This window comes from Entelurus aequoreus, linkage group LG15, assembly GCF_033978785.1.
Source record: "Entelurus aequoreus isolate RoL-2023_Sb linkage group LG15, RoL_Eaeq_v1.1, whole genome shotgun sequence".
NCBI lineage: Eukaryota > Metazoa > Chordata > Actinopteri > Syngnathiformes > Syngnathidae > Entelurus > Entelurus aequoreus.
In genome coordinates, this window is record NC_084745.1 from 27267651 (window position 1) to 27293022 (window position 25372).

The 25372-nt window shown below is 39.4% G+C and overlaps 1 protein-coding gene across 5 annotated transcripts in view; it reads left to right on the top strand.

Moving 5' to 3' along the window:
- ctnnd2a (catenin (cadherin-associated protein), delta 2a) overlaps positions 1-25372 on the top strand; it is a 726237-nt gene that overhangs the window by 578737 nt on the left and 122128 nt on the right. For all 5 annotated transcript variants that reach the window (XM_062021144.1, XM_062021148.1, XM_062021145.1 and 2 more), the window contains exon 16: positions 17191-17308. In XM_062021144.1, coding sequence (XP_061877128.1) covers positions 17191-17308 — 118 coding nt within the window. The remainder of the gene's footprint in view (positions 1-17190; positions 17309-25372) is intronic.

Here is a 25372-nt window from a genome sequence, read left to right on the forward strand (position 1 = left end):
GTCTGTGGATGCACTGCTATGTGTGGAGATTAACACAACGTGAATTACCGAGGGTTTGTTGAAGGTGCGTGTTGATTGTGGCAGCATCCAAGTCCAGAGGGGGAGGAAGCAAAAGGGGGTTGTGATCCGAGCAAGGTCCGTGGGGCAAGAGAGAGGCGTCAGAGGTCCAAATCCGAGCGTGGTGTCGAGGATAGAGGAAGGCAGTCAGAGTCCGGGGGGAAAATCTACAGTAGAAGCGCACGGCTACTACTGAGACACGGAGGGCTGTGAGAACAGGAGATGACAAAGACAAAATCAGGACCAGGCACGAGAAAGACAAAGCGAGCAAGAGAGAGAGAGCACAAGAGGGGAGCCAGAGACGTAAGAGCTTACTGTAAACAGGGCTACGTTCCGACGAGGGGAAGTCAGCAGCGAGGCTCTTTATCCTGTCGTCCTTCATTAGTCCCAGGTGCGTTGATTGCAGATTGCCTCCGGCTGTGGCTGCGCGTGGGCGTGGTCTGCGCAGCAAGCGCGGGGGCGTGTCTAGCGCCGCTCACAGTGGAGCTTCTAGGTGCTCCCGCAGAAGAGGAAAAAGCGGACTGCGCGTGCGCCGTAACAAGTATTATAATAAAAGTCGTAATTTTACTCAACGCAAGTCAAAATGTTACAAGAAAAACTGAACATTTGTGCCATATTATGATAAAAGTTGGAATTTTACTCAATAACAGTAGCAATTTTACAAGAAATGCTTAAAATGTTGGCAATTTTATGAAAAGAGTCGTGATGTTCCTCGACAAAAGTCACAATTTTATAAGAAAACTTTCAAATGTTGGCAATATTATAATAATAATCGGAATTTCACTTGACAAAATTATGACAAAAGTCATCATTTTACTCAAAAAATTTCACTATTTTACAACAAAACAAATATTTGTATTACAATATTGTGATGAAAATCTGAATTTTATATGACAAATGTCGCCATTTTGCATTAAATAGTAATAATTTTTACATGAAAAAGTCATAATTTTACATGAAAAAGTCATAATTTTACGAGAAAATATTGCAATATTAAAGAAACAGAAAGAATATAAGAAATTGTTCCCAATTTTATAAGAACAAAGTCGACACATTGTGAGAAAAAGACTGCTTTTGGTTCATTAATTGTTTTGAATTTTTGGTTTGTAATTGGTTTTTAATCTTTATTTTTTACTTCAAGTTATTACATTATGTCTCTATTTACATATTTATTGTATTTTTTTAAATTAATTTTGACCAAAGGGGGTGCATTTCAATTTCTTACACACACTTGTTATTTCATATGTTAAATCCCTCCTTTTAGAGACCACCCTAATTTTGATAGATTTCACCACCAGGGGTGCAAATGAGACATTCTCTATTAGATGCAATGGTTTTCCGTATTGGGACCATGATTTCGGTCCTAACTTGTTCACCGGTCCTCATATGGAAGGTACGTTTCCTTGTTGATGTCTCAAGAAGGGTGGAAATACAAGAAAACACACTCACGCACACACACATTCGCACGTACACACACGTACACCGACACTTATCCTTTTTTGCTTTCACTAAGACGCCCACAGATGCAGAAGTAGAATCAATTGATAAATGGCTCAATATGACTGATTTAATTGATATTATGTGCATTTGGATTGGCGTGGGAAAACTAATAATCACCTCCTGACGCACACACACACACACACACACAGAAACACACACACACACACACACACACACACAGTTGGACTAGTGACGCTTAGCCACCACACACCAGCTGCTGTCAAGTCACTCAGTGGTCATTTATTCTTTGAGCAACATTAGAAAGCCATCTGCCAAGCATTCACTTATGTTCATATTGTTTCCTGTTCACATTTGGAAATGGATAATAAGCCTATAAACAAAAGGAAAGGATTTCTTTCTACACAAAGTAGACAGTGTTTTCCCCTCTAAGAGCGTTTGTGTTCAGCTCTAATATACTGGAGGTGAGTTACAATTCTGTAGCCCTGTTGGATTCTTATCAAAGCACCGTAACGGACAAAAGTCCACACCTCTTAGGCCATTGAATTCATGTGTTTTTATCATTTTCTATTGTCGCCGCTGCAGCACATTAAGTAGCCCTAAAGCCTGCCTTTATAAACACTTGGGAAGAATGGCTGGTTCCTACGAGCTCATTGAAGTTGAGGTTAGGATTTTGATTGAATGCCCGTTAAGGAGTAAAAAGTGCCGTCATCCTGTGCTTAGGTGCATTCTGCTTGTTTTGAGTTCTAGTTAGTCCACTTAATTACTGAATTACCTTACAAATGCGAGTGCCCAGGTGCACCCAAACTTTTAAAAATAATTATGGGATACAAAGGCTAAACATACGTTTTTATGTTGACAGCCTAGCTGGCTGATTGACGTTGACATAAGGGGCTATAGCTAAAACCAGAAACTAGAACATTTTCCGGACTATAAAGCGCATATAAGCCGCACCCACTAAATCTTTGAAGAAAATAATATTTTTTCACATATTAGCCACACCGGTTTATAAATCGCAGATATACTGTATATGTTGCAACATGAGTTATTTACATCCTAAGATTCTTTAAATGTTAATTTACAGTACATACTTTAATTGTTTACAAACGGTGTCTGTAACACGGCAGTAAAACGGATGGTCAAAGAAAACAGTAGTCATCGTCATGGACCCACGAGCCGTGGAAGCTAGCTCTCAAATCAGCTAAACAGACTGAATTCCACAGTGACATCTTGGTGAGTCTACTGAGGAATTTGTGAAACTGAAACAATACAAAAATAATGCCATTGTAAGTTAATAAAACTAACACAGACACTTGTAAACGTGTTAGCATATTAGCTAATGCTATCGACACCAGCGTCATTATATTACAATAACATATACAAATATTCATGAAAACACATGGTGCGGTTTAATAAGTATAAACAGTTTTAGTTCTAGTGTAAAACTTACACAGGTTGCTTGGAGTGATGAATGGAGAATCCATACAAGAAAAACACTTTGGACGGCTAGAAGACCGAAGAGAACTGCGGTTGTAAAAAACAAAACACTTCTGGTAAGAACTCTGCAGTGAGCGAGTTCGTCCAAAAGATGGCGCCATACCACAAAACAATAAAACACCCTGTCAATGTTCCTGCTTCTTTTTTTAATATTGTTATTTTTTATTATTGCCATCAGCAAAGAAAAATCCATAAATTAGCCTCTCCGTTTTATAACTAGCAGGGTTCAAAGCGTAGGAAAAAAGTAGTGGTATGTAGTCCGGAATTTCCGGTAAATTTCCCCCCATTTCAATCAATGATCAATCAATGTTTATTTATATAGCCCTAAATCACAAGTGTCTCAAAGGGCTGCACAAGCCACAACGACATCCTCGGTACAGAGCCCACACATTTAAACATGTTTCTATCTAGATTATTATGTTTTCATGAGCGTTAGACTGATATTGTTATTTCACCGATTATTAGTAGTCAAGGAGATCGATAACCGATATTTGGAGCCGATATTCATTTGCAGTAAAAGTTATTTAAATATGACTAGTATACGTGAGTAAATAGCTGGACAATGCTTTGAGTTGTTTTTTGTTTTGTTTTACTTAATTTTTTTCCGGAAACGTCAGAGCAGTAGCAACATAATGTTTTATGCGGCACTAATGTGGTTATTTAGCACCAACAAAGCATTACAAATATCTTTATTACATGTGTCCAAAGGTGTGGGTCATTAGCATATATAGAAATATATATAGAAAATATTCTGGGAAAATTGTTAAAAAATGTGGATTTTTTTTATACCACAAGAATTTACCATCTACCTCAATTTGATACAATTTAATAGCAGTTTATGGATTTACTAAATTTTAAGGTTTCCTCATGAGGAACCCTGAAATTTTGCGAACATTTAAATTAAAACAATTCTGGGCTGCTTCACGTAGCTTATAGTTGAGTCATTTTCTCGAGCTGGCTGACATCATTTCTTCCTGGATGTTCCAGAAAGTATGAGGATGTGTATGATGCTGCCTGCTCTTTTGTATACTTATATAATAATTAACCTATTTGTCAAGATGTTTACATAAAGTTTAGATTTTTAGCAGAGATATATTTTCTGTCGTCTTCATTGCCATCCATCTCTGTCGCTTTATTTGATTGAATCGCAGAACAAGAAACTTGCTGGGCTCTTTTAATGAGCCCAGCAAGCCGCCGAGGCTCGTTGAGCAGACACAATGGCTGCAATTACGAAAACAAAACAACAGAACCGCTAAAAACACAGGGAAAGAAGGACAAAAACTGGATTTCCCGGCAAAAATGGGAGTTTTGACATATAACATTTTTCAAAGCAAGGCAAAACTGCTGGGACTTAAGCAGTGGTTATTACTCTATTTCAGTAATTATTTTTGTATATACTAAGTACTGGTTTCATATGTTCATTTATTTTATCTGCTGATGTAATTCTGTTGTAGTTGCCGATAACGATATACGTCAAAATGCAAAAAGTCGGTGTACGGAAACTAATAAGGAACATTGAAGCCATCCCTTCACTACAAATATAAAAAGCCCTTTTTCAAACTTTTAGCATGTTGACACGACAACTGGCCCATTCCAGGTCTCGACACTCCCTTTTAGGCTTAGAGATGGTGAGCCTGGTCAATTGCTTCCAATAGCAGCAACCCCATAAATGTTTTCTGAATGAGTGGACTAAAATCCCTCAAGTCAAAAATCTTGTAGAAACTCTTCCCAGAAGAGTATAAAGCCAGTAAAGCTGCAAAGTGAGGATGAACTAACGTTGTTTTGGATTCTCAAACTGTGGTACGTGGGCTCCATCTAGTGGTACGCCGAAGAACCGCTTGGTTGAAGTACAGTGTTTTATTTTCCTATATTCAAACACAGTGTTACTGTTCAAATTGTGTGTAATGTTACAGTGACCAAAAATATTAAACATATCGTATTTTTCGGAGTATAAGTCGCTCCGGAGTATAAGTCGCACCTGCCGAAAATGCATAATAAAGAAGGAAAAAAACATATATAAGTCGCACTGGAGTATAAGTCGCATTTTTGGGGGAAATTGATATAATAAAACCCAACACTAAGAATAGACATTTGAAAGGCAATTTAAAATAAATAAAGAATAGTGAACAACAGGCTGAATAAGTGTACGTTATATGAGGCATAAATAACCAACTGAGAACGTGCCTGGTATGTTAACGTAACATATTATGGTAAGAGTCATTCAAATAACTATAACATATAGAACATGCTATAGGTTTACCAAACAATCTGTCACTCCTAATCGCTAAATCCGCTGAAATATTTTACGTCTAGTCTCTTACGTGAATGAGCTAAATAATATTATTTGATATTTTACGGTAATGTGTTAATAATTTCACACATAAGTCGCTCCTGAGTATAAGTCGCACCCCCGGCCAAACTATGAAAAAAACTGCGACTTATAGTCTGAAAAATACGGTACTTGTTAAAAAAAATCCACTGCTTTGTTTTATGGAATACCTGGGCCTACTACGCTACTGTATTTTAATGTTGGTTGTCATGGTGGTACTTAGAGAGCCAAGTGTTTTCTGAGGTTGTACTTGGTGAAAAGAGTTTGAGAACCACTGGTATAGAGATTGATACCAAACCATTTCTCCTCAAGCGAGTCAGTGCTTTTCTTTTCATCTTTCACACATGTCCTTTGTTAATGTCATTAACTAGTTGTTTTTTCACTGATATGGTTTAGAAGAAAAGCAACTCTCTTATATTTTGAGTCATGTAACATTCAAGGCAATACAGTATACAGTGGAATGTTGATTTACGAATCCTTCATTGCACACACTTTTTGATTTTCAAACCACAGGCCGAATAGACATATTGCTTTGGTATATGACCCTTGTCTCAGTGTACGGACATTTCAACCGCAAGTCGTGTGCCTCAGGCCACAGATACTTTGTGCCTGACAGCACATCCATTGTGGGCGGGCTGATCGGTCCTAGGTGCTCAGTCAGTCAGCACAGGTCTGCCGTTAGCTACTGTGCTGTTCTGTGCCTTTTAAGTGTGATTTAGCCTTTTTTACAGCCTTTGTCTAGTTCTGCTCGCTTAAAAGACTCAAAAGAAAGAATGGGCAAACAATCTGTGGTTTGAAACATTCAGGAAGTATCCACAGCGTTGTCAACAATGCCCCCTCCCCCTCCCTTTCGCTGGATTTAAAGAATTTAAACTGACAACGTAAAGTAGCTTCTGTAGCCGAGGATCGGCTGTCAGAGAGAGTTTCAATTCCCACCTCCGGAAGAACTTTGAACATGTCACGAGGGAGGTGCTGGACATTGAGTCCGAATGGACCATGTTCCGCACCTCTATTGTCGAGGCGGCTGATTGGAGCTGTGGCCGCAAGGTAGTTGGTGCCTGTCGTGGCGGTAATCCTAGAACCCGTTGGTGGACACCGGCGGTGAGGGATGCCGTCAAGCTGAAGAAGGAGTCCTATCGGGTTCTTTTGGCTCATAGGACTCCTGAGGCAGCGGACAGGTACCGACAGGCCAAGTGGTGTGCGGCTTCGGCGGTCGCGGAGGCAAAAACTCGGACATGGGAGGAGTTCGGGGAAGCCATGGAAAACGACTTCCGGACGGCTTCGAAGCGATTCTGGACCACCATCTGCCGCCTCAGGAAGGGGAAGCAGTGCACTATCAACACCGTGTATGGTGAGGATGGTGTTCTGCTGACCTCGACTGCGGATGTTGTGGATCGGTGGAGGGAATACTTCGAAGACCTCCTCAATCCCACCAACACGTCTTCCTATGAGGAAGTAGTGCCTGGGGAATCTGTGGTGGGCTCTCCTATTTCTGGGGCTGAGGTTGCTGAGGTAGTTAAAAAGCTCCTCGGTGGCAAGGCCCCGGGGGTGGATGAGATCCGCCCAGAGTTCCTTAAGGCTCTGGATGCTGTGGGGCTGTCTTGGTTGACAAGACTCTGCAGCATCGCGTGGACATCGGGGGCGGTACCTCTGGATTGGCAGACCGGGGTGGTGGTTCCTCTCTTTAAGAAGGGGAACCGGAGGGTGTGTTCTAACTATCGTGGGATCACACTCCTCAGCCTTCCCGGTAAGGTCTATTCAGGTGTGCTGGAGAGGAGGCTACGCCGGATAGTCGAACCTCGGATTCAGGAGAAACAGTGTGGTTTTCGTCCTGGTCGTGGAACTGTGGACCAGCTCTATACTCTCGGCAGGGTCCTTGAGGGTGCATGGGAGTTTGCCCAACCAGTCTACATGTGTTTTGTGGACTTGGAGAAGGCATTCGACCGTGTCCCTCGGGAAGTCCTGTGGGGAGTGCTCAGAGAGTATGGGGTATCGGACTGTCTGATTGTGGCGGTCCGCTCCCTGTATGATCAGTGCCGGAGTTTGGTCCGCATTGCCGGCAGTAAGTCGGACACATTTCCAGTGAGAGTTGGACTCCGCCAAGGCTGCCCTTTGTCACCGATTCTGTTCATAACTTTTATGGACAGAATTTCTAGGCGCAGTCAAGGCGTTGAGGGGATCTGGTTTGGTGGCTGCAGGATTAGGTCTCTGCTTTTTGCAGATGATGTGGTCCTGATGGCTTCATCTGGCCAGTATCTTCAGCTCTCGCTGGATCGGTTCGCAGCTGAGTGTGAAGCGACTGGGATAAGAATCAGCACCTCCAAGTCCGAATCCATGGTTCTCGCCCGGAAAAGGGTGGAGTGCCATCTCCGGGTTGCGGAGGAGACCCTGCCCCAAGTGGAGGAGTTCAAGTACTTCGGAGTCTTGTTCACGAGTGAGGGAAGAGTGGATCGTGAGATCGACAGGCGGATCGGTGCGGCGTCTTCAGTAATGCGGACGCTGTATCGATCCGTTGTGGTGAAGAAGGAGCTGAGCCGGAAGGCAAAGCTCTCAATTTACCGGTCGATCTACGTTCCCATCCTCACCTATGGTCATGAGCTTTGGGTTATGACCGAAAGGACAAGATCACGGGTACAAGCGGCCGAAATGAGTTTCCTCCGCCGGGTGGCGGGGCTCTCCCTTAGAGATAGGGTGAGAAGCTCTGCCATCCGGGGGGAGCTCAAAGTAAAGCCGCTGCTCCTCCACATCGAGAGCAGCCAGATGAGGTGGTTCGGGCATCTGGTCAGGATTCCACCCGAACGCCTCCCTAGGGAGGTGTTTAGGGCACGTCCGACCGGTAGGAGGCCACGAGGAAGACCCAGGACACGTTGGGAAGACTATGTCTCCCGGCTGGCCTGGGAACGCCTCGGGATCCCCCGGGAGGAGCTGGACGAAGTGGCTGGGGAGAGGGAAGTCTGGGCTTCCCTGCTTAAGCTGCTGCCCCCGCGACCCGATCTCGGATAAGCGGAAGAAGATGGATGAGTGGATGAACGTAAAGTAGATGTTATTTTTTAATCCTTATCATTGTAGCGACCTGGCTGTTAAAGTGAAACCGAGTGCACCACAGGGCTAGTGCCGGTGTGTGCGGACGCTTGAGTTTTTTGTTGTTGTTTGATCTTGGTATCCATCAACCCGTTATGTTAGCACTGCTTTATATTGTGTTCCTGCGTTTACTAAAATATGGACTTTTGTCAAAGCTGGAACCCATTATTCATGTTTACATTGTTTCTTATAGAGATTTTTGATTCATTATACAAACGTTTCCATTTACGAACCCTGTTCAAGAACAATAAAGAAGATGTTTGTAGATTGAGGTTCCACTGTATTTGCTTCGTGTTGTTATGTAAGTACAGTACTTGAAATCTTTGTCCTCAAAGTATTATAGAGCCCACAATGGCCAGTCCTTTCTGTACTACCAAGGTGTCCAATATGCTTAAAGGACTACTGAAACCCACTACTACCGACCACGCAGTCTGATAGTTTATATATCAATGATGAAATCTTAACATTGCAACACATGCCAATACGACCGGGTTAACTTATAAAGTGCAATTTTAAATTTCCCGCTAAACTTCCGGTTGAAAACGTCTATATATGATGACGTATGCGCGTGACGTCAATCGTTGAACCGGAAGTATTGGTACCCCATTGAATCCAATACAAAAAAGCTCTGTTTTCATTTCAAAATTCCACAGTATTCTGGACATCTGTGTTGGTGAATCTTTTGCAATTTATTTAATGAACAATGAAGACTGCAAAGAAAAAAGTTGTAGGTGGGATCGGTGTATTAGCGGCTAGCTGTAGCAACACAACCAGGAGGACTTTGACTTGGATAGCAGACGCGCTAGCCGACGCTAGCCGACGCTAGCCGCCGACCGCACGGATGATCGGGTGAAGTCCTTCGTCCTTCCGTCGATCGCTGGAAAGCAGGTGAGCACGGGTGTTGATGAGCAGATGAGGGCTGGCGTAGGTGGAGCGCTAATGTTTTTATCATAGCTCCGTGAGGTCCCGTTGCTAAGTTAGCTTCAATGGCGTCGTTAGCAACAGCATTGTTAAGCTTCGCCAAGCTGGGAATTATTAACCGTGTAGTTACATGTCCATGGTTTAATAGTACTGTTGATCTTCTGTCTATCCTTCCAGTCAGGGATTTATTTATTTTGTTTCTATCTGCATTTAAGCCCTATGCTATCACGTTAGCTCAGTAGCTAAAGAGCTTTGCCGATGTATTGTCGTGGAGATAAAAGTCACTATGAATGTCCATTTCGCGTTCTCGACTCTCATTTTCAAGAGGATATAGTATCCGAGGTGGTTTAAAATACAAATCCGTGATCCACAATAGAAAAAGGAGAAAGTGTAGAATCCCATGAACCCTTGTACCTAAGTTACGGTCATAGCGAAAAAAGATACGTCCTGCACTGCACTGTAGTCCTTCACTCTCACTTTCTTCATCCACGAATCTTTCATCCTCGCTCAAATTAATGAGGTAATCGTCGCTTTCTCGGTCCGAATCTCTCCGCTGCATTGTAAACAATGGGAAAATGTGAGGAGTCCTTCCTCCGGTGACGTCATGCTACTTCCAGTATAGGCAAGGCTTTTTTTTATCAGCGACCAAAAGTTGCGACCTTTATCGTCGTTGATGTCTACTAAATCCTTTCAGCAAAAATATGGCAATATCGCGAAATGATCAAGTATGACACATAGAATGGATCTGCTATCCCCGTTTAAATAAAAAAAATCATTTCAGTAGGCCTTTAATGAGCACTTTGCTCAGGTTTTAAACATAATGGGAGGAAGTCAAATGGGCTTGAACTGATGTTTCCATAATCCTTTTCTCCCTGTAACCTTTATATTTGTCCCAGGTGACCCCTAACTAACATCACTGGCCAACTATTACAGAATTTGATAACAACCCGCAAACAATCCCAGCTGTACTCGTCATTATAGTCCCATAATGATTTCATTCTGTATCGATCTACCAAAATAAAGCCACATCTTTGCCACACCTCACTTTACCTGTGCCCTACTTTCTCAACAATGCATTGATCAAAGGTTGTTGATTACACGTCAGGCGTGTTTTTCTTCAAACGATATACAGTATGATGTATTAACGGAGAAACAGCGTGCAATTTATCACTCGGCTGCAGCCAAAAGAAGCACTGTTTGGAATTCTTTTTTCAAAAGGATGCTTAATCATGTTCTGTCTTTCTTCTCACCGGGTAATTATTTAATGATGCAAGCCTAATGAGTCTGACTGAGTTAATGGGGAGTGACATCAGATAGCAAGAGCCGTGAGGCCCTAAGAGGATAGTTTAAGAGCAGAGATTACCTGTTTAATTTTGTGCAGATTCTCTGCTAATTTATCATGTAGGGGCTCTCATTTCCTGCACTCAGTCCAAGCTTTGTGTCAGCCTATGTGCTGATGTTGGCTTCACACCCAAGATGGATTTTCTCCCTAACCTTTGATCCAAGTGGTTATGGTGACATCTCGCCATCTCACTCTCAACCAAGTGTGTTTGGAGGTTCATTTTCAACACCAGAAAATGTTTTTTTACAAAGGTTAAAAAAAAAAATCCATCCTTTGTCCATCATTGTTGTATATTTCAGTTGTATTTATAGAATGGATTTCCACCTCCTGTTGTCACAGGTACAGAATTTCTACTCATGGAGCACATTCTGTATATTTGCTTTGAAACGCCTCTGCGGTCTCTCATGGCTGGAACTCAGTGAAATGTCACTGCCGTTCAAGAAATTAGGAAATGTTCAATGTGATCCTAGAGAGTTAATACAGTTTTTTCCAATTGCTTTCACACTAAATTTAAAATGTTCATACAGTTAAAGTTAAAGTACCAATGATTGTCACACACACACTAGGTGTGGTGAAATTAACCTCTGCATTTAACCCATCCCCTTGTTCACCCCCTGGGAGGTGAGGGGAGCAGTGAGCACCAGCGGTGGCCGCGCCCGGGAATCATTTTGGTGATTTAACCTCCAATTCCAACCTTTGATGCTGAGTGCCAAGCAGGGAGGTAATGGGTCCCATTTTTATAGTCTTTGGTATGAACTCACGACCTACCAATCTCAGGACGGACACTCTAACCACAAAGTCTACACACAGTAAACAAAACAACTGTGCAGATTTGCCTGATTTTAGGCATAGACTCCGCTTCACAGTTTTTGCGAAATATTACACAATGCTTTACACACACCTTCCCATCTTGTGATACACCCGTTTTCACACTTTACACACACACTAGGATTGTGATACACACATCTTTATCTCCAGATTTTTTTTCAAACATTTATTTGTCTCAGATTTTAATTTGTACTTTATGTCATTGTTGACTACTGTGATATGTTGCTTTACCTGGCTGTGGTAACAATACATATTTTCAGTTTGCAGCATCACTTCTTGAAAAGATTACAGGATATTTTTACTTTCTCTTTAGGTCCTTACATATAGGCCCACTTCAAAGTAAACAATGACGATTGCTGTGGATTTGCCAATCTATTTTGTCAAGTTACAGTCATCACATATGCTAAAAGGGCAAAATGCCCCAAACATGTGATTTCTTATAGTAAAATAGGGGTTTTTACAAATGTGTTTTGTATTTATCACTAACTTCTGGGTAACTCACTCCAATAGTGTCTTATCATTTGAAGTCTGTGTGAGTGAGATGAAAATAAAACTGCATTTTTACAAATGCTTGCTTATTTTGATGAATGGGCATATGTTTTGACCCAAGTGTGTCATTTTGCAAATAATCTAGGAATTAAGAAAATTGAATGTGGTGTTTGGAAAAGAGTGTAAATCCTTTTGAAAAAAGACACACAGTTAGTAAGTGCTTGTGTGTAAGCAAATGGAAAAAAAACTGTACTATGTCCTCCTGAGAAACAGCGTGCCCTCCAGTGCACATTATATTATTCATACCACACAAATGTTCACTGCAAAGGACATGTGTGTTTTGCATAATAGGGCTTTATTTTATTAATATTTTTTTATTTATAAAAATGTGTAAACCAAAAACAAATGTCCAATGAGGAGGACCTATGTGTTCTGCTTAACAGGGCTATTTTTTTTCCTGAAATGTGTAACTAAAAACAAATGTCCACTGCAGAGGATATTTGTGCTTCGCATAACAGGGCAATTTTTTGCCAAAAATGCGTGAACCAAAAACATTTTTTTTCTTCCAAAAATGTGGATTAAAAAACAAATGTCTTTTGAAGAGGACATTTTAGCTTTGCAAAAAGGGGCTATTTTTTACCCACAATTTGTAACACAAAACGAGTGCCCGCTTGCACCGAAGAGGCTTTGCATAAATAAATAAATGATAAATGGGTTATACTTGTATAGCGCTTTTCTACCTTCAAGGTACTCAAAGCGCTTTGACAGTATTTCCACATTCATCCATTCACACACACATTCACACACTGATGGCGGGAGCTGCCATGCAAGGCGCTAACCAGCAGCCATCAGGAGCAAGGGTGAAGTGTCTTGCCCAAGGACACAACGGACGTGACTAGGAAGGTAGAAGGTGGGGATTGAACCCCAGTAACCAGCAACACTCCGATTGCTGGTTCAGCCACTCTACCAACTCCGCCACGCCGTCCCGCATAACTAGGCATTATTGTCCAAAAATGTGTAAACCAAAAACAAATGTCCACTGCTGAGGACATTTGTGTTTTGGACAACATGGGGATTTTATTTTACAAAATGTGTATCCAAAAACAAATGTACTTTGCAGAGGACATAACAGAGCTGCAGTTCCCAGCAGGCACAAGATAACGTTGAATATACATACATGTCCTTTAAAACTGACTTTGAAACAACATTGTAAAATAGTTTTTATAATAATTTGTAATTAGAGACAACGTTAACGTCAAACGTTGGATCCACGTTGGCAAATTCTAAAGGTCAAATCAACCTCAGAACCCAACATTGATTAAACGTCGTCAAAAAGCATGCTGTTTCAACGTTATGTTTAAGTTGCTCAAGGTCAGGAGTCAGGATAATTCAACAAATTCTCAATGTTGTTTTTAATGTCTTGTGCTTGCTGGGCTTTTTTGGGTTTTTTTTTTAAATATGGAGCACTGACAAACGAAATATGATAAAAACAAATGTCTACTGCTGAGGGCATTTGTGCTTTGCAAAACAGGACTATTTCTTCCCCAGAGGTAAAGGAAACAGACCAAAAACAAATGTCCAGTGCAGAGGACTTTTTTTTGTGCAAATCTTTCCCCAAAATTTTAAACAAAAAAAAAAAATGTCTACCTCAGAACAGGGCTATTTTTTCCCTAAAATTTGAAACAAAAAACAAATATCGACCTCAGAACATGCAGGGCTATTTTTTTACCCAAATTGTTCAACCAAAAACAAATGTCCACTGCAGAGGACAATCATGTTTTGCACTACAAGGCTATATTTTTTTGCAAAAAGTGTAACTCTTGACAAAGGAAATGGACGAACAAAATGTCACTGTAGAGGATGTTGATCTTAAGTGGATTATGCAAAGATTTTGTCACAATAACCTTGGGCATTTCTTTTGATTTCTTTGTTTGACTCGTCATCCAATATAAAGTGCAAGCAAACGTGCCAATTCTCTCTTTAAACATAAAGTGTCTTTATTAGCCAAAGTGACATGTTTTCAATGCCGCTCCCTTTCACATTGACTTTGCACACAATTGTCGCGTATGCAAAGCGAGCTTGTTTGCACATTAGCATTCAGTGCTGGTGAGACTGACTTGACCTTCTCTTGGAAGCCAGAAGCCGCAGACGTTAAGTTTTAATTGAGTTCTTGTGTCTTCTTCTCACCTCATTCTCATCACAACAATAAAGGATTGACCTCATTTCATAGACTAGTCAAAGAACTGTGATCTCCTCATAATGCCAGCATGATGAATGGACTCCACTGTATGCTATCAATACCTTTCTATTGTCTGCTAGCTTGACACTTCACCTATAATGACAGACTCACAAATGGATGCCACTAAACTCGCAAAGTACTTTGATAATTCTTGTGATTTGTTACCCTTTTTGCTTTTTATCACGTCTGCTCCCCGCAACCCCTGCCTGGTGGATTGCACCACTTTAATTAACAGATGAAAATACACAATACAATCAAGATTTATGTGGCGAACAAATGTCATCTTGTCCTTTCCTTTGAAAGATCCACTATTTACATTTGCCTTTTAAACAACAGGTTGATTGGAGAGAAAACTGGGGGAGTTTTGTTATGACTCGATGAAAAATTGAACAATTTGTCAAATGATATTTCCATGCATGAGAGTCTTATCAAGTGAGTGCTTTTGCAAAAAAAAAAGACGGATTGTTAGTAGAGGAAGTCAGTCGACTTTTGGTGTTTCAATGTGTGAAAGTACACAACATTAGGTACTCCTGTACATTATGAGACAACCTTGAATGGTATTTTTCAAAACAACCTTTGAAAAAAATATAATTTAGGACAACATCAAAAATAAAACAGTCTGTTTTTAACATCTGGTAGATTGCAAGGTAAAATGTTGGGTAACACTTTAATATGGGGAACATATTCACCATTAATTAGTTGCTTATTAACATGCACATTAGTAACATATTGGCTCTTAATTAGTCATTATTAAGTACTTATTAATGCCTTATTCTGCATGGCCTTATTATACAACCAGTAAGCTATTAATTAAGAGTCTTCTCTCAATAACCTCTGAATTATTGCTTATTAGTAACCCTAACCCTTATATGTTCCCCTAGTGTCCAAATAACTCTAAATGAAGTCTTTGTTACTTAGAATATGTTCCCCATACTAAAGTGTTACCAACTATTGTTGCTTAATTCATTACTATTGTCCGATATTTTTCCTAATTCTTCCTCTACTCTTTGATAACTTTTTTGAGAAACTTTTTTGCTAACAGGCCTGTGTCGTCTCACAGGTGCGGAGAAATTATAGACCCCGACCACATTTAACTTTTTCAGACTTTTTTCTTGAGTGGAAGATTAAAATCTTACATCTGGGTCAATAATGTTAGTAATAAAGTATGTTTTTTAAGTCCCAATGATAGTCACACACACACACACTAGGTGTGGTGAAAGTATCCTCTGCATTTGACCCATCCCCATGTTGGAGGTGAGGGGAGCAGTGAGCAGCAGCCCTCGATGCTGAGTGCCAAGCAGGGAGGCAATGGGTCCCATTTTTATAGTCTTTGGTATGACTTGGCCGGGGTTTGAACTCATGACCTACCGATCTCAGGGCGGAGACTCTAACCACAAGGCTACAGAGCAGGTCAATTATTTACTCACAAACAAAATGATCCGTTTCATTTCATTTGTTCTATGCCAGCGGTGTCCAAACTTTTTCTACTGAGGGCCGCATACGGAAAAATTAAAGCATGCGGGGGCCATTTTGATAGTTTTGATTTTCAAATCATAACAAAATATATGGCTTTTGGGGTTTTTTTACCTTTAGGGCTCCCGGGGACCATAAAGGGTCTAAGTCATTAAAATATTAAAAACAAGTCAAATTATTTTTTAATTTTTTTTAATTTAACGCTTACAGTAAATCTATACAGTCTATCAACTTCATGTTGATATACAATTTAAAAAAAAAAAAGATGTTATGCCTTTTCTGTCAAGACAACTTTGTTTTTTATAATAAAACTGAAATATGCAGTATTTCCCCCACTGCCCAAAACCTTCAGAAAACAATGTTTGATGTGAAGTAATTAGAGCCTTAAAAACATCAATAATGCAAGACACCATTGATATTAATTCATTGTTATTTTTGAGTAATCACAGTGAAAAGATAAATAAAATCCCATTAAATATATTTAGGATCCAAAAGGTGCCCCACTCATAAAGTGGTACATTTGTATTAGTTTTTTTTTACTTTCAACACTTAAGTTACGAGATCAACTTCAGATATATCTGTCAATTTTACGTTTGAACTATTATTTTGTTTGTATTATGCTCTTTTGTCAAAGAAAACGTTGATGTTTTTGTATGGCAACCACACAATATATGCAATATTTTCCACATAAAACATTTTAAAGTGAAATTTTTGAAATAATTAGAGCCTTGAATAGGTCAACAATTCATTATAACATTGACTTTTTTTTTCTTTTTTTTTTGAGCAATGGCAAAAAAAGAAAAATAAAGATAGACAAAAAAAAAAAACAGCCTGAATGGCAGCTTTGTGTCAACATTGCAACTTTTTCGAGTCAGATTTCACCTCATTCCACTCTTTTTAATGTTTTCTTTTATTTTTGCAATAGCATTTCCAGAATGTGTGGCGGGCCGGTAAACAATTAGCTGCGGGCCGCAAATGGCCCCCAGGCCGTACTTTGGACACCACTGTTCTATGCAGATTCATTGCTCGAATATCTTGATCTATATCTCCACCCATCAATCGTGCCACCCACATTTATCGTTTATTAAAATAGCGTTTCATTCTTTATCTCCCAGCATTGTGTTGGCAAATCTGCTAATAATAAAAGTGAGTAACACTGAGAAATAATCAAAGCTGCGGCCGCGTGAGGATCAACTGGGAAGTTCGGCCACCAAGCGTGGAAATAAAAAGCCTTTTATTGGACGCAAGTCAAGTGCTTTAAATCGAAGCAAGCCTTCAGGGGCACAGATTGAGATGTATCCAGAATTTTAATGCTCCCTTTTCGTTTGTTAAGCTTCTGTAGAGCCGCCAGCTTCGTGTCTGTCTCGCCCATTTCCTCTGTCTTCCCTTCTTGTGGTCCCTCTTTTTTTTTGGGGGGGGGGGTCTTGTTTAGCAAACACACTCTGACCACTTTGCCTTCCTGTCTGTTTCTTCAAGGAACGTCAGCTCTGCAGGTGAGGAGGCGAGGCGGAGGATGAGGGAGTGTGACGGCCTCACAGATGCTCTGCTCTACGTCATCCAGACCTCTCTAGGCAGCAGTGAGATTGACAGCAAGGTATGTGGCCTTCAGTTTAATCAGGATGTGTCACGTCATAACGTCATCAACGCTTACCTGTAAAAGGGAACTGCATTTTTTTTTTTTTTTGCCTATAGTTCACAATCATTATGAGAGACAAGAATATTTTTATTGGGATTTTAAAGAGGATAAACACTTTTAAGATACGGCTAATGGGAATCACCTTGTAGCCCTCAAAGCCCTTTAGGACAACTTCAAGACCCTCCATCAATGTTGTATACACACACTGCAAGTCTATATATAATGTAGTAACGGACACATTGATAACAATATGTAATATCTTCAATATTTACCGTATTTTAGTCATTTTAATCTTTGACTGACTTCTTCCGCGCATTGGGCCCATTCAGCAACAGTTCTTAAGAACAAATTGTGTTCTTAGGCCCAAGTTTTTAAGGAGATTTTTGTATTCACCAATGTTTTCTTAGCTGGGATTTGTTCGTAGGTAAGAAGAAAATCTACGAGTGCTCCAGAGCACTCTTAGGGTGGCCTATTTGTTCTTAAGTGTGACAAGTTCCCTTACTTCTATTGTCTAATGCAGTGGTTCTCAAATGGGGGTGGGGTACTTGAAGGTATGCCAAAGGGTACGTGAGATTTTTTTTAAATGTCTGTCAAAAAGAACTGTGAAAAGAAATGCAACAATGCAATATTCAGTGTTGACAGCTAGATTTTTTGTGGACGTGTTCCATAAATATTGATGTTAAAGATTTATTTTTTTGTGAAGAAATGTTTAGAATTAAGTTCATGAATCCAGGTGGATCTCTGTTACAATCCCCAAGTTGATGATTACTTCAATGTGTAGAAATCTTTATTTATAATTAAATCACTTGTTTATTTTTCAACAAGTTTTTAGTTATTTTTATATCTTTTTTTACAAATAGTTCAAGAAAGACCACAACAAATGAGCAATATTTTGCACTGTTATACAATTTAATAAATCAGAAACTGATGACAGTGCTGTATTTTACTTCTTTATCTCTTTTTTACAACCAAAAATGCTTTGCTTTGATTAGGGGGTACTTGAATTAAAAAAATGTTCACAGGGGGTACATCACTGAAAAAAGGTTGAGAACCATTGGTCTAATGTTACATTACTATCATAGATAGATAGATAGATAGATACATAGATACATATATAGATAGATATAGATAAGACAGACAGACATATAGCAAAATGAGCAATATATAGACATTTCAAAATACTGCGTGTGTGTGCGCGCACACACACACACACACCCACACACACACACTCACACAATCATCAATTACCAGGGCATTGATTTAGTGATTGGTTACTCTTTAAAAGACCAACGGGCCTCTCACGCACACCCTGTTGCAACTCAACTCACACAATGGCAATGCTTTTGCTGCTACTGCAAGATGCCACAGATTGTGCCCTGGGGAGGGAGCGCATATTTATTATAGACCTATTTGCCTGAAGTGACGAATATTTATTTGAACGCTTTAGGCTACCTCTGCAGTCGCAACTTTCTTAAACTTACATTTTGACATGATGTATTTCCCCCGCGGGATAATACGAATTTCTCTTCTGTAATCTGTTTGTGTTTTCTCCTTGTGTTTGATGTTCGGAATTGTGCCCTTATATGGGGAATTAAGGGCGTTTCCCTATGCAAATTACAGAATTAAGGGTGTTTACATATTCATATTGGGGACGTAAGGGCGTGTTTATATGCAAATTATGAAAGACACCCACGTGCTAACCATTTGGCATTCAACAACTTAAGAACAGCAGGTAGGAACAATTTGGTCGTTTAAGAACACGTCATGAATTTGAAGGGACTCCTCTTAGGAAATCACTTAGGAAGAAAGATAAGAGGAAAAGTTAGGAACTTATTGCTGAATGGGCCCATTGATTTTTGTTTCCATAGCAGCGCACGTCTGACTTCTGGCAACAAATGTGTGTTCCTACTTCCCGAAACAAACACGCGTGTGTGTTCTAATCATGACAGACTTGGTAATAGACAACGAAGATGACTATTTTTTGGAGAAATGAGGATTTGCAACCTTATCTTTTTGAAGCTGAGTATACAGAGGATGAACTGCTGCTTCTAGAAGCGAGCACAAAAAAAAGGATGAAACGCTGGAGCAGACGGAAGCCGATAAAGTGAGGTCGACATGACATGAAGCTGCAAATGTGGAATTTGGAGACAGGCTTTTTCGACATAAATGGCGTGTTTACCCCAGATAAACCGGGAAAAATGTCCCCGGCCAGCTGGATCAAACGCACAACTGTCCATCGAGTGAGTCACATTTTAGTATAGATCATGATACACGCAGCACGTCATGTGTGTTATTACAACTACAGTACATACACTGTCTGGCTAGCTGTGTACAAACAAAACATGAAATGTGGGCTAATACTTTACAGATACTGTAATATGATTGTTCATGTTTTTCAGTCAGTACAGATTGGTGTTCTATCGCACTGTTGTGCATTACAAACTCATGCCGACATAGAAGCTAGCTTATCACTTGCCGGAGCTAGCTTTTATGGCTAATACCGAAGCACGCCGATGTGTTACTACGCTAGAAAGAGAGTTCCTCAGTGTTCACTCTTACGATAACAATGTCACTACAGTTTGGTTAGTGTACAGGTTACGAAACGTAATTTAAGTATTGTTGACAATTTTTGAATGCATTTTTAAAGTGATTTAAAGGTAGAATTGATTGCTCCCATTAGCTGCAATGCTCGCTACAGAGAATGAGTCGATTTTTACATACAGAATGAAAAAAACCCAACATAAACATGCATAAAACTGCGAAAATAACAAGTGAATTAAGACATATTACTTTTAGACTGTCAACATATTCTTGACTCAAGTTGCCACACATTAGAACAATATGCAATCATTTACTTATGCAGACAGACAGAGCTTTTGACCACATCATGCTCTTCAACTGAAGAAATATTAAATAAAAACTATACATTGTTTAATAATGTAATGTAATCATAATATATAATAATAACGCAAGTAACCATTTAAAGGGATATAAACGTTTATTTCTCCATTCTGTAGATTTGTTTACCGTTGTACTGTAATTGGACGGTAAATAGCTTTGTTATCCTCAATAAATAAACAAACAAAAATAAAATGGGATCATTTTCTGTTAGCAAAAATTTTACCTAAATAAATATTGAACATCTTAAAGTGCATTTTTTTGGGTAGGGAAAAATTAGGTCAAACGTTGTCTTTTTGTTCGTATTGATGGGCTTATATTGCCCATTTTATTTGAAGCTGAAGTATTCCCACAATGGGATTTGGCTTTGCAATGTTATGTTTTCCCTCCTAATTTGTGTTACCTTGCGGCACTTCTAACGGGCGAGTCGCGAGGCTCTCTGTAATGTGGTGGCGGCGACGCTCCGCTTTAGTCTGTGCTGAGACAAAGATTGTGAATGATTGAAAAGAGGGGTCACTCTGTTCAGTTACTTCCACTGTTAAACAAACGTGCTCAGGTGCTGAGAGCGATGCACAAAGTCATACGTCTTCCGTCCTGTTGGAAGCAAGAGACAAACAAATGCGAGGCTCAACAATTCTGATTGGCGAACATGGCTGTCACTCAAATGCTGGTGACGGCGGAGGAAAAAAAAAAACCTCAGCCTCTTGCGGTTATTTACTGCACTAATTAAAACCTTGGTGTTGATTCGATTTCGATTAATCGTGCAGGCCCTACGTGTTAGCATATTTGGTAATGCTAACGACGCTAGCTTGATTACATTACGATAGCACGTACGAATAAGCATGAAAACACTCCTACAGACATCACACATGGGACAGTTTAGTAAGTATGAATACTTTTAGTTGGATTGTAAAAGTTACAAACATTGCATGGAGTAATGATTTAAGTATCCTTTCGATCAGAAATGCTATGTATGAATACTGTCATTTCAAGGAACAAAACATAAAGTACTTTTTTTCAACTTGCAGTGAGAAAACTCGTCCAATATATTTCGCCATAGTACAAACAATAACACCTTTTCAGTGTCTGTTGTATTAGACTAATTGTTGAATACAAAACATTATGGCTGTTAGTGAAGAAAAATCAATAAATGAGCTGCACTGTTTTATAAGCCGCAGGGTCCAAAGTGTGGGGGAAAAAAATTGTCGTTTATAGTCCGGAAATACGGTAATCATATTAATAATGATGTATTATCATATGTAGTATCGGCTAATCTCTACACTATGAAGTAAAGGAAAACTTGACATATTTATAATCATATTTAAAGGGTGCCATAATAGGCAAGACCAACTTTTCTAACCTGCTGGTACTTGCTGTTGTGTATTTGGGATCCTCATAAGTCTCAAAAATTGTAAATCAAACCGTGGAGGCATTGTGGAGATATTTATAAAATAATCTTGCCTTCTTTCATACTTCCGCCAAATGAGCCTTTTGGAATTTGCGCTGTGCTGTGATGTTTTCTGCCCCATATCTTGTCAGCTATAAGCTCCACATATGGATATATATATATATATATATATATATATATATATATATATATATATATATATATATATATATATATATATATATATATATATATATATATATATATATATATGTGTGTGTGTGTAAGTTTTACTTGAAGAGCTAAGCACAAGTCTGCCATTGTAGTCAGCGCTGCAGTCGACAAGTTCCTTCTTTTACGCTATCCTCTTGTTGTGGGGCAGACTGGCTCGTACAAGCACATGCATCCTCCGCTGTTTCCATTTGTAATACAAAGTAGCGTATAGTTGTAACTTATACTGTATCTGTCAGTAGACTCAATATGGAAGCACTAAAAACTACAACATAGACGGCGGGGAGAAAACACAGTCGAAGTGGAGCCAAGTTATTAAGACTGCCTACTAAATAGCGTATCCTGAAGAGACGGTCAGAAAGCGGCTTGAAGATGGTCTGTAAAACATAATGTACGCAACATTTTGACCAAAGCACCACCATTACATGTTATGTAGACCACAAGTCCATTTTTATAAATGTAGAAAAAATATCAAAATATGATTTTAATCCGGTCTGTGGAAACATTGGCGAGTAAGCCTGTATGCTTGACATTGAATATTGTGGAGTGTTTTGTATCTATTTATTTATTTATTTTATTTCTGCTTGTATTTCTTTTATTTGGGTTTTATTGTTGTATGGTTTCTTTTTCTGTGATATGGATCCCCCTGGGTCTGAAATAAAATGACTACTATGACCCCTTTAAGTGAATAATGACAGGTTACGCTGTATATTATTGAAATTCATATTGTGGCCACTTTATATTGAATTTGTCGGCACCAAATTATTTAGGAGCGTTTATCTTGATATGTTCTAGATATGTTAATAATTCCATCTTTAAAAAGCCCAAAACCTACTTAATGTTTTTGCATGTTTTGAAAAACTGTTTTCTACCAAATCCATGCATTTTTTAGTGCATGTGGCGACATTAGGTATATGGTAGGATGAGGGTCCCTTTATGAGTATAGCGTATGGAGGCGTAGAATTTGGTGCTACGGCCCTGGTCACGTACGTGTATGGTCACGTGCGCCTCAGTGAACGACTTTATAGTGACGCACAAGTGGAAAAGCCCAATAAGAAGTAAAAAAGGGGTAATATTTCACTTCTTGCAGCATCCTTGCAGCCATATAGAGTTCAGTCATTCAGTGAACACTTCCTAGTGTGTGATGTTGTGTTGGAGCCCAAATGTACTGTATGTGTGCTTGTGGCAAAACTATGTGGGGTCCGTCCAGTCGATATCACATAAACAGTGTTGTGGCTGGCTGACTTCTCAAGGTCTCCCCTCCCTGTCTCTAAATGGCCTCCCTTAATCACTGTTTATCCGCCTGCTCCTCTCCGCCATCTGACTGCAGCCACCAGAGGAGTGCCGCCACCGCCCCACTAACAAAGACTGATTGGCAGGTGAACACGCAGGCGGTTATTAGTGAAATAGCCACAAATAATAGCTGCAGGCTCTCCTGCTTTGGCTGTTGGACCCGTCTTCCACTAAGTCTCTCTACATCGTGTCTTCTCAGTAATTAGGTTTATGCAACAAGTACTTAATCAGGCTTGCTAGAGGACCATTTAGCATCTGGACACTACATTAGGCACACATGTTCCATATCCAAAATAATGGAAATACACTACACTAACACAAAACATGAATACCACTCTGGCAGTGTCACTAAAAACCCAGCAATATGTAAAAGTGAGTTTCTGATTATGATGGCTTTATATATATATTATATACATATATATATGTGTATACTGTATGTGTATATATATATATATATATATATATATATATATATATATATATATATATATATATATATATATATATATATATATATGTATATATGCATATGTATATGTATGTATATGTATATATGCATATGTATATATATGTATTCATATATGTATATATTTATATATGTGCATATTTGTTATATATTTATATATGTATATATTTATATACATTAATAAATGTATATATTTATATATATGTATATATTTATGTATATGTTTACATTTATATGTATGTATATATGTACTTATTTATATATATGTATGTGTATATTTATATATTATGTATATGTAATAATGTATATGTATTTGTATATATTAATGTACAAAACCCAAAACCAGTGAAGATGGCACATTGTGTAAATCGTAAATAAAAACAGAATACAATGATTTGGATATCCTTTTCAACCTATATTTGATTGAATAGACTGCAAAGACAAGATATTTAATGTTCGAACTGAGAAACTTAATTTGTTTTAGCAAATAATCATTAACTTAGAATTTAATGGCAGCAACACATTGCTAAAAACTTTGCACAGGAGCATGTTTACCATTGTGTTGCATCGCCGTTCCTTTTAACACAGCTCAGTAGACGGGTTTTTTAAGAACTGAGGAGACCAATTTTTGAAGCTTTTCATGTGGAATTATTTCCCATTCTTGTTTGATGTACAGCTTAAAGGCCTACTGAAACCCACTACTACCGACCACGCAGTCTGATAGTTTATATATCAATGATGAAATCTTAACATTGCAACACATGCCAATACGGCCGGGTTAACTTATAAAGTTCAATTTTAAATTTCCCGCTAAACTTCCGGTTGATAACGCCTTTGGATGATGACGTATGCGCGTGACGTAGCCAGTGAAACAGAAGTATCGATACCCCATTGAATCCAATACAAAATAGCTCTGTTTTCATCTCATAATTCCACAGTATTCTGGACATCTGTGTTGGTGAATCTTTTGCAATTTGTTTAATGAACAATGGAGACTGCGAAGAAGAAAGTTGTAGGTGGGATCGGTGTATTAGCGGCTGGCTGTAGCAACACAACCAGGAGGACTTACTTGGATAGCAGACGTGCTAGCCGACGCTAGCCGCCAATCGCACGGATGATCGGGTGAAGTCCTTCGTCGCGCCGTCGATCGCTGGAACGCAGGTGAGCACGGGTGTTGATGAGCAGATGAGGGCTGGCTGGCGTAGGTAGAGCGCTAATGTTTTTATCATAGCTCTGTGAGGTCCGGTTGCTAAGTTAGCTTCAATGGCGTCGTTAGCAACAGCATTGTTAAGCTTTGCCAGGCTGAGAATTATTAACCGTGTATTTACATGTCCATGGTTTAATAGTATTGTTGATCTTCTGTCTATCCTTCCAGTCAGGGATTTATTTATTTTGTTTCTATCTGCATTTGAGCCAGATGCTATCACGTTAGCTCCGTAGCTAAAGAGCTTCGTCGATGTATTGTCGTGGAGATAAAAGTCACTGTGAATGTCCATTTCGCGTTCTCGACTCTCATTTTCAAGAGGATATAATATCGGAGGTGGTTTGAAATACAAATCCGTGATCCACAATAGAAAAAGGAGAGAGTGTGGAATCCAATGAGCCAGCTTGTACCTAAGTTACGGTCAGAGCGAAAAAAGATATGTCTTGCATTCTAGTCCGTCACTCTAAAGTTCCTTATCCACAAATCTTTCATCCTCGCTCAAATTATTGGGGTAATCGTCGCTTTCTCGGTCCGAATCGCTCT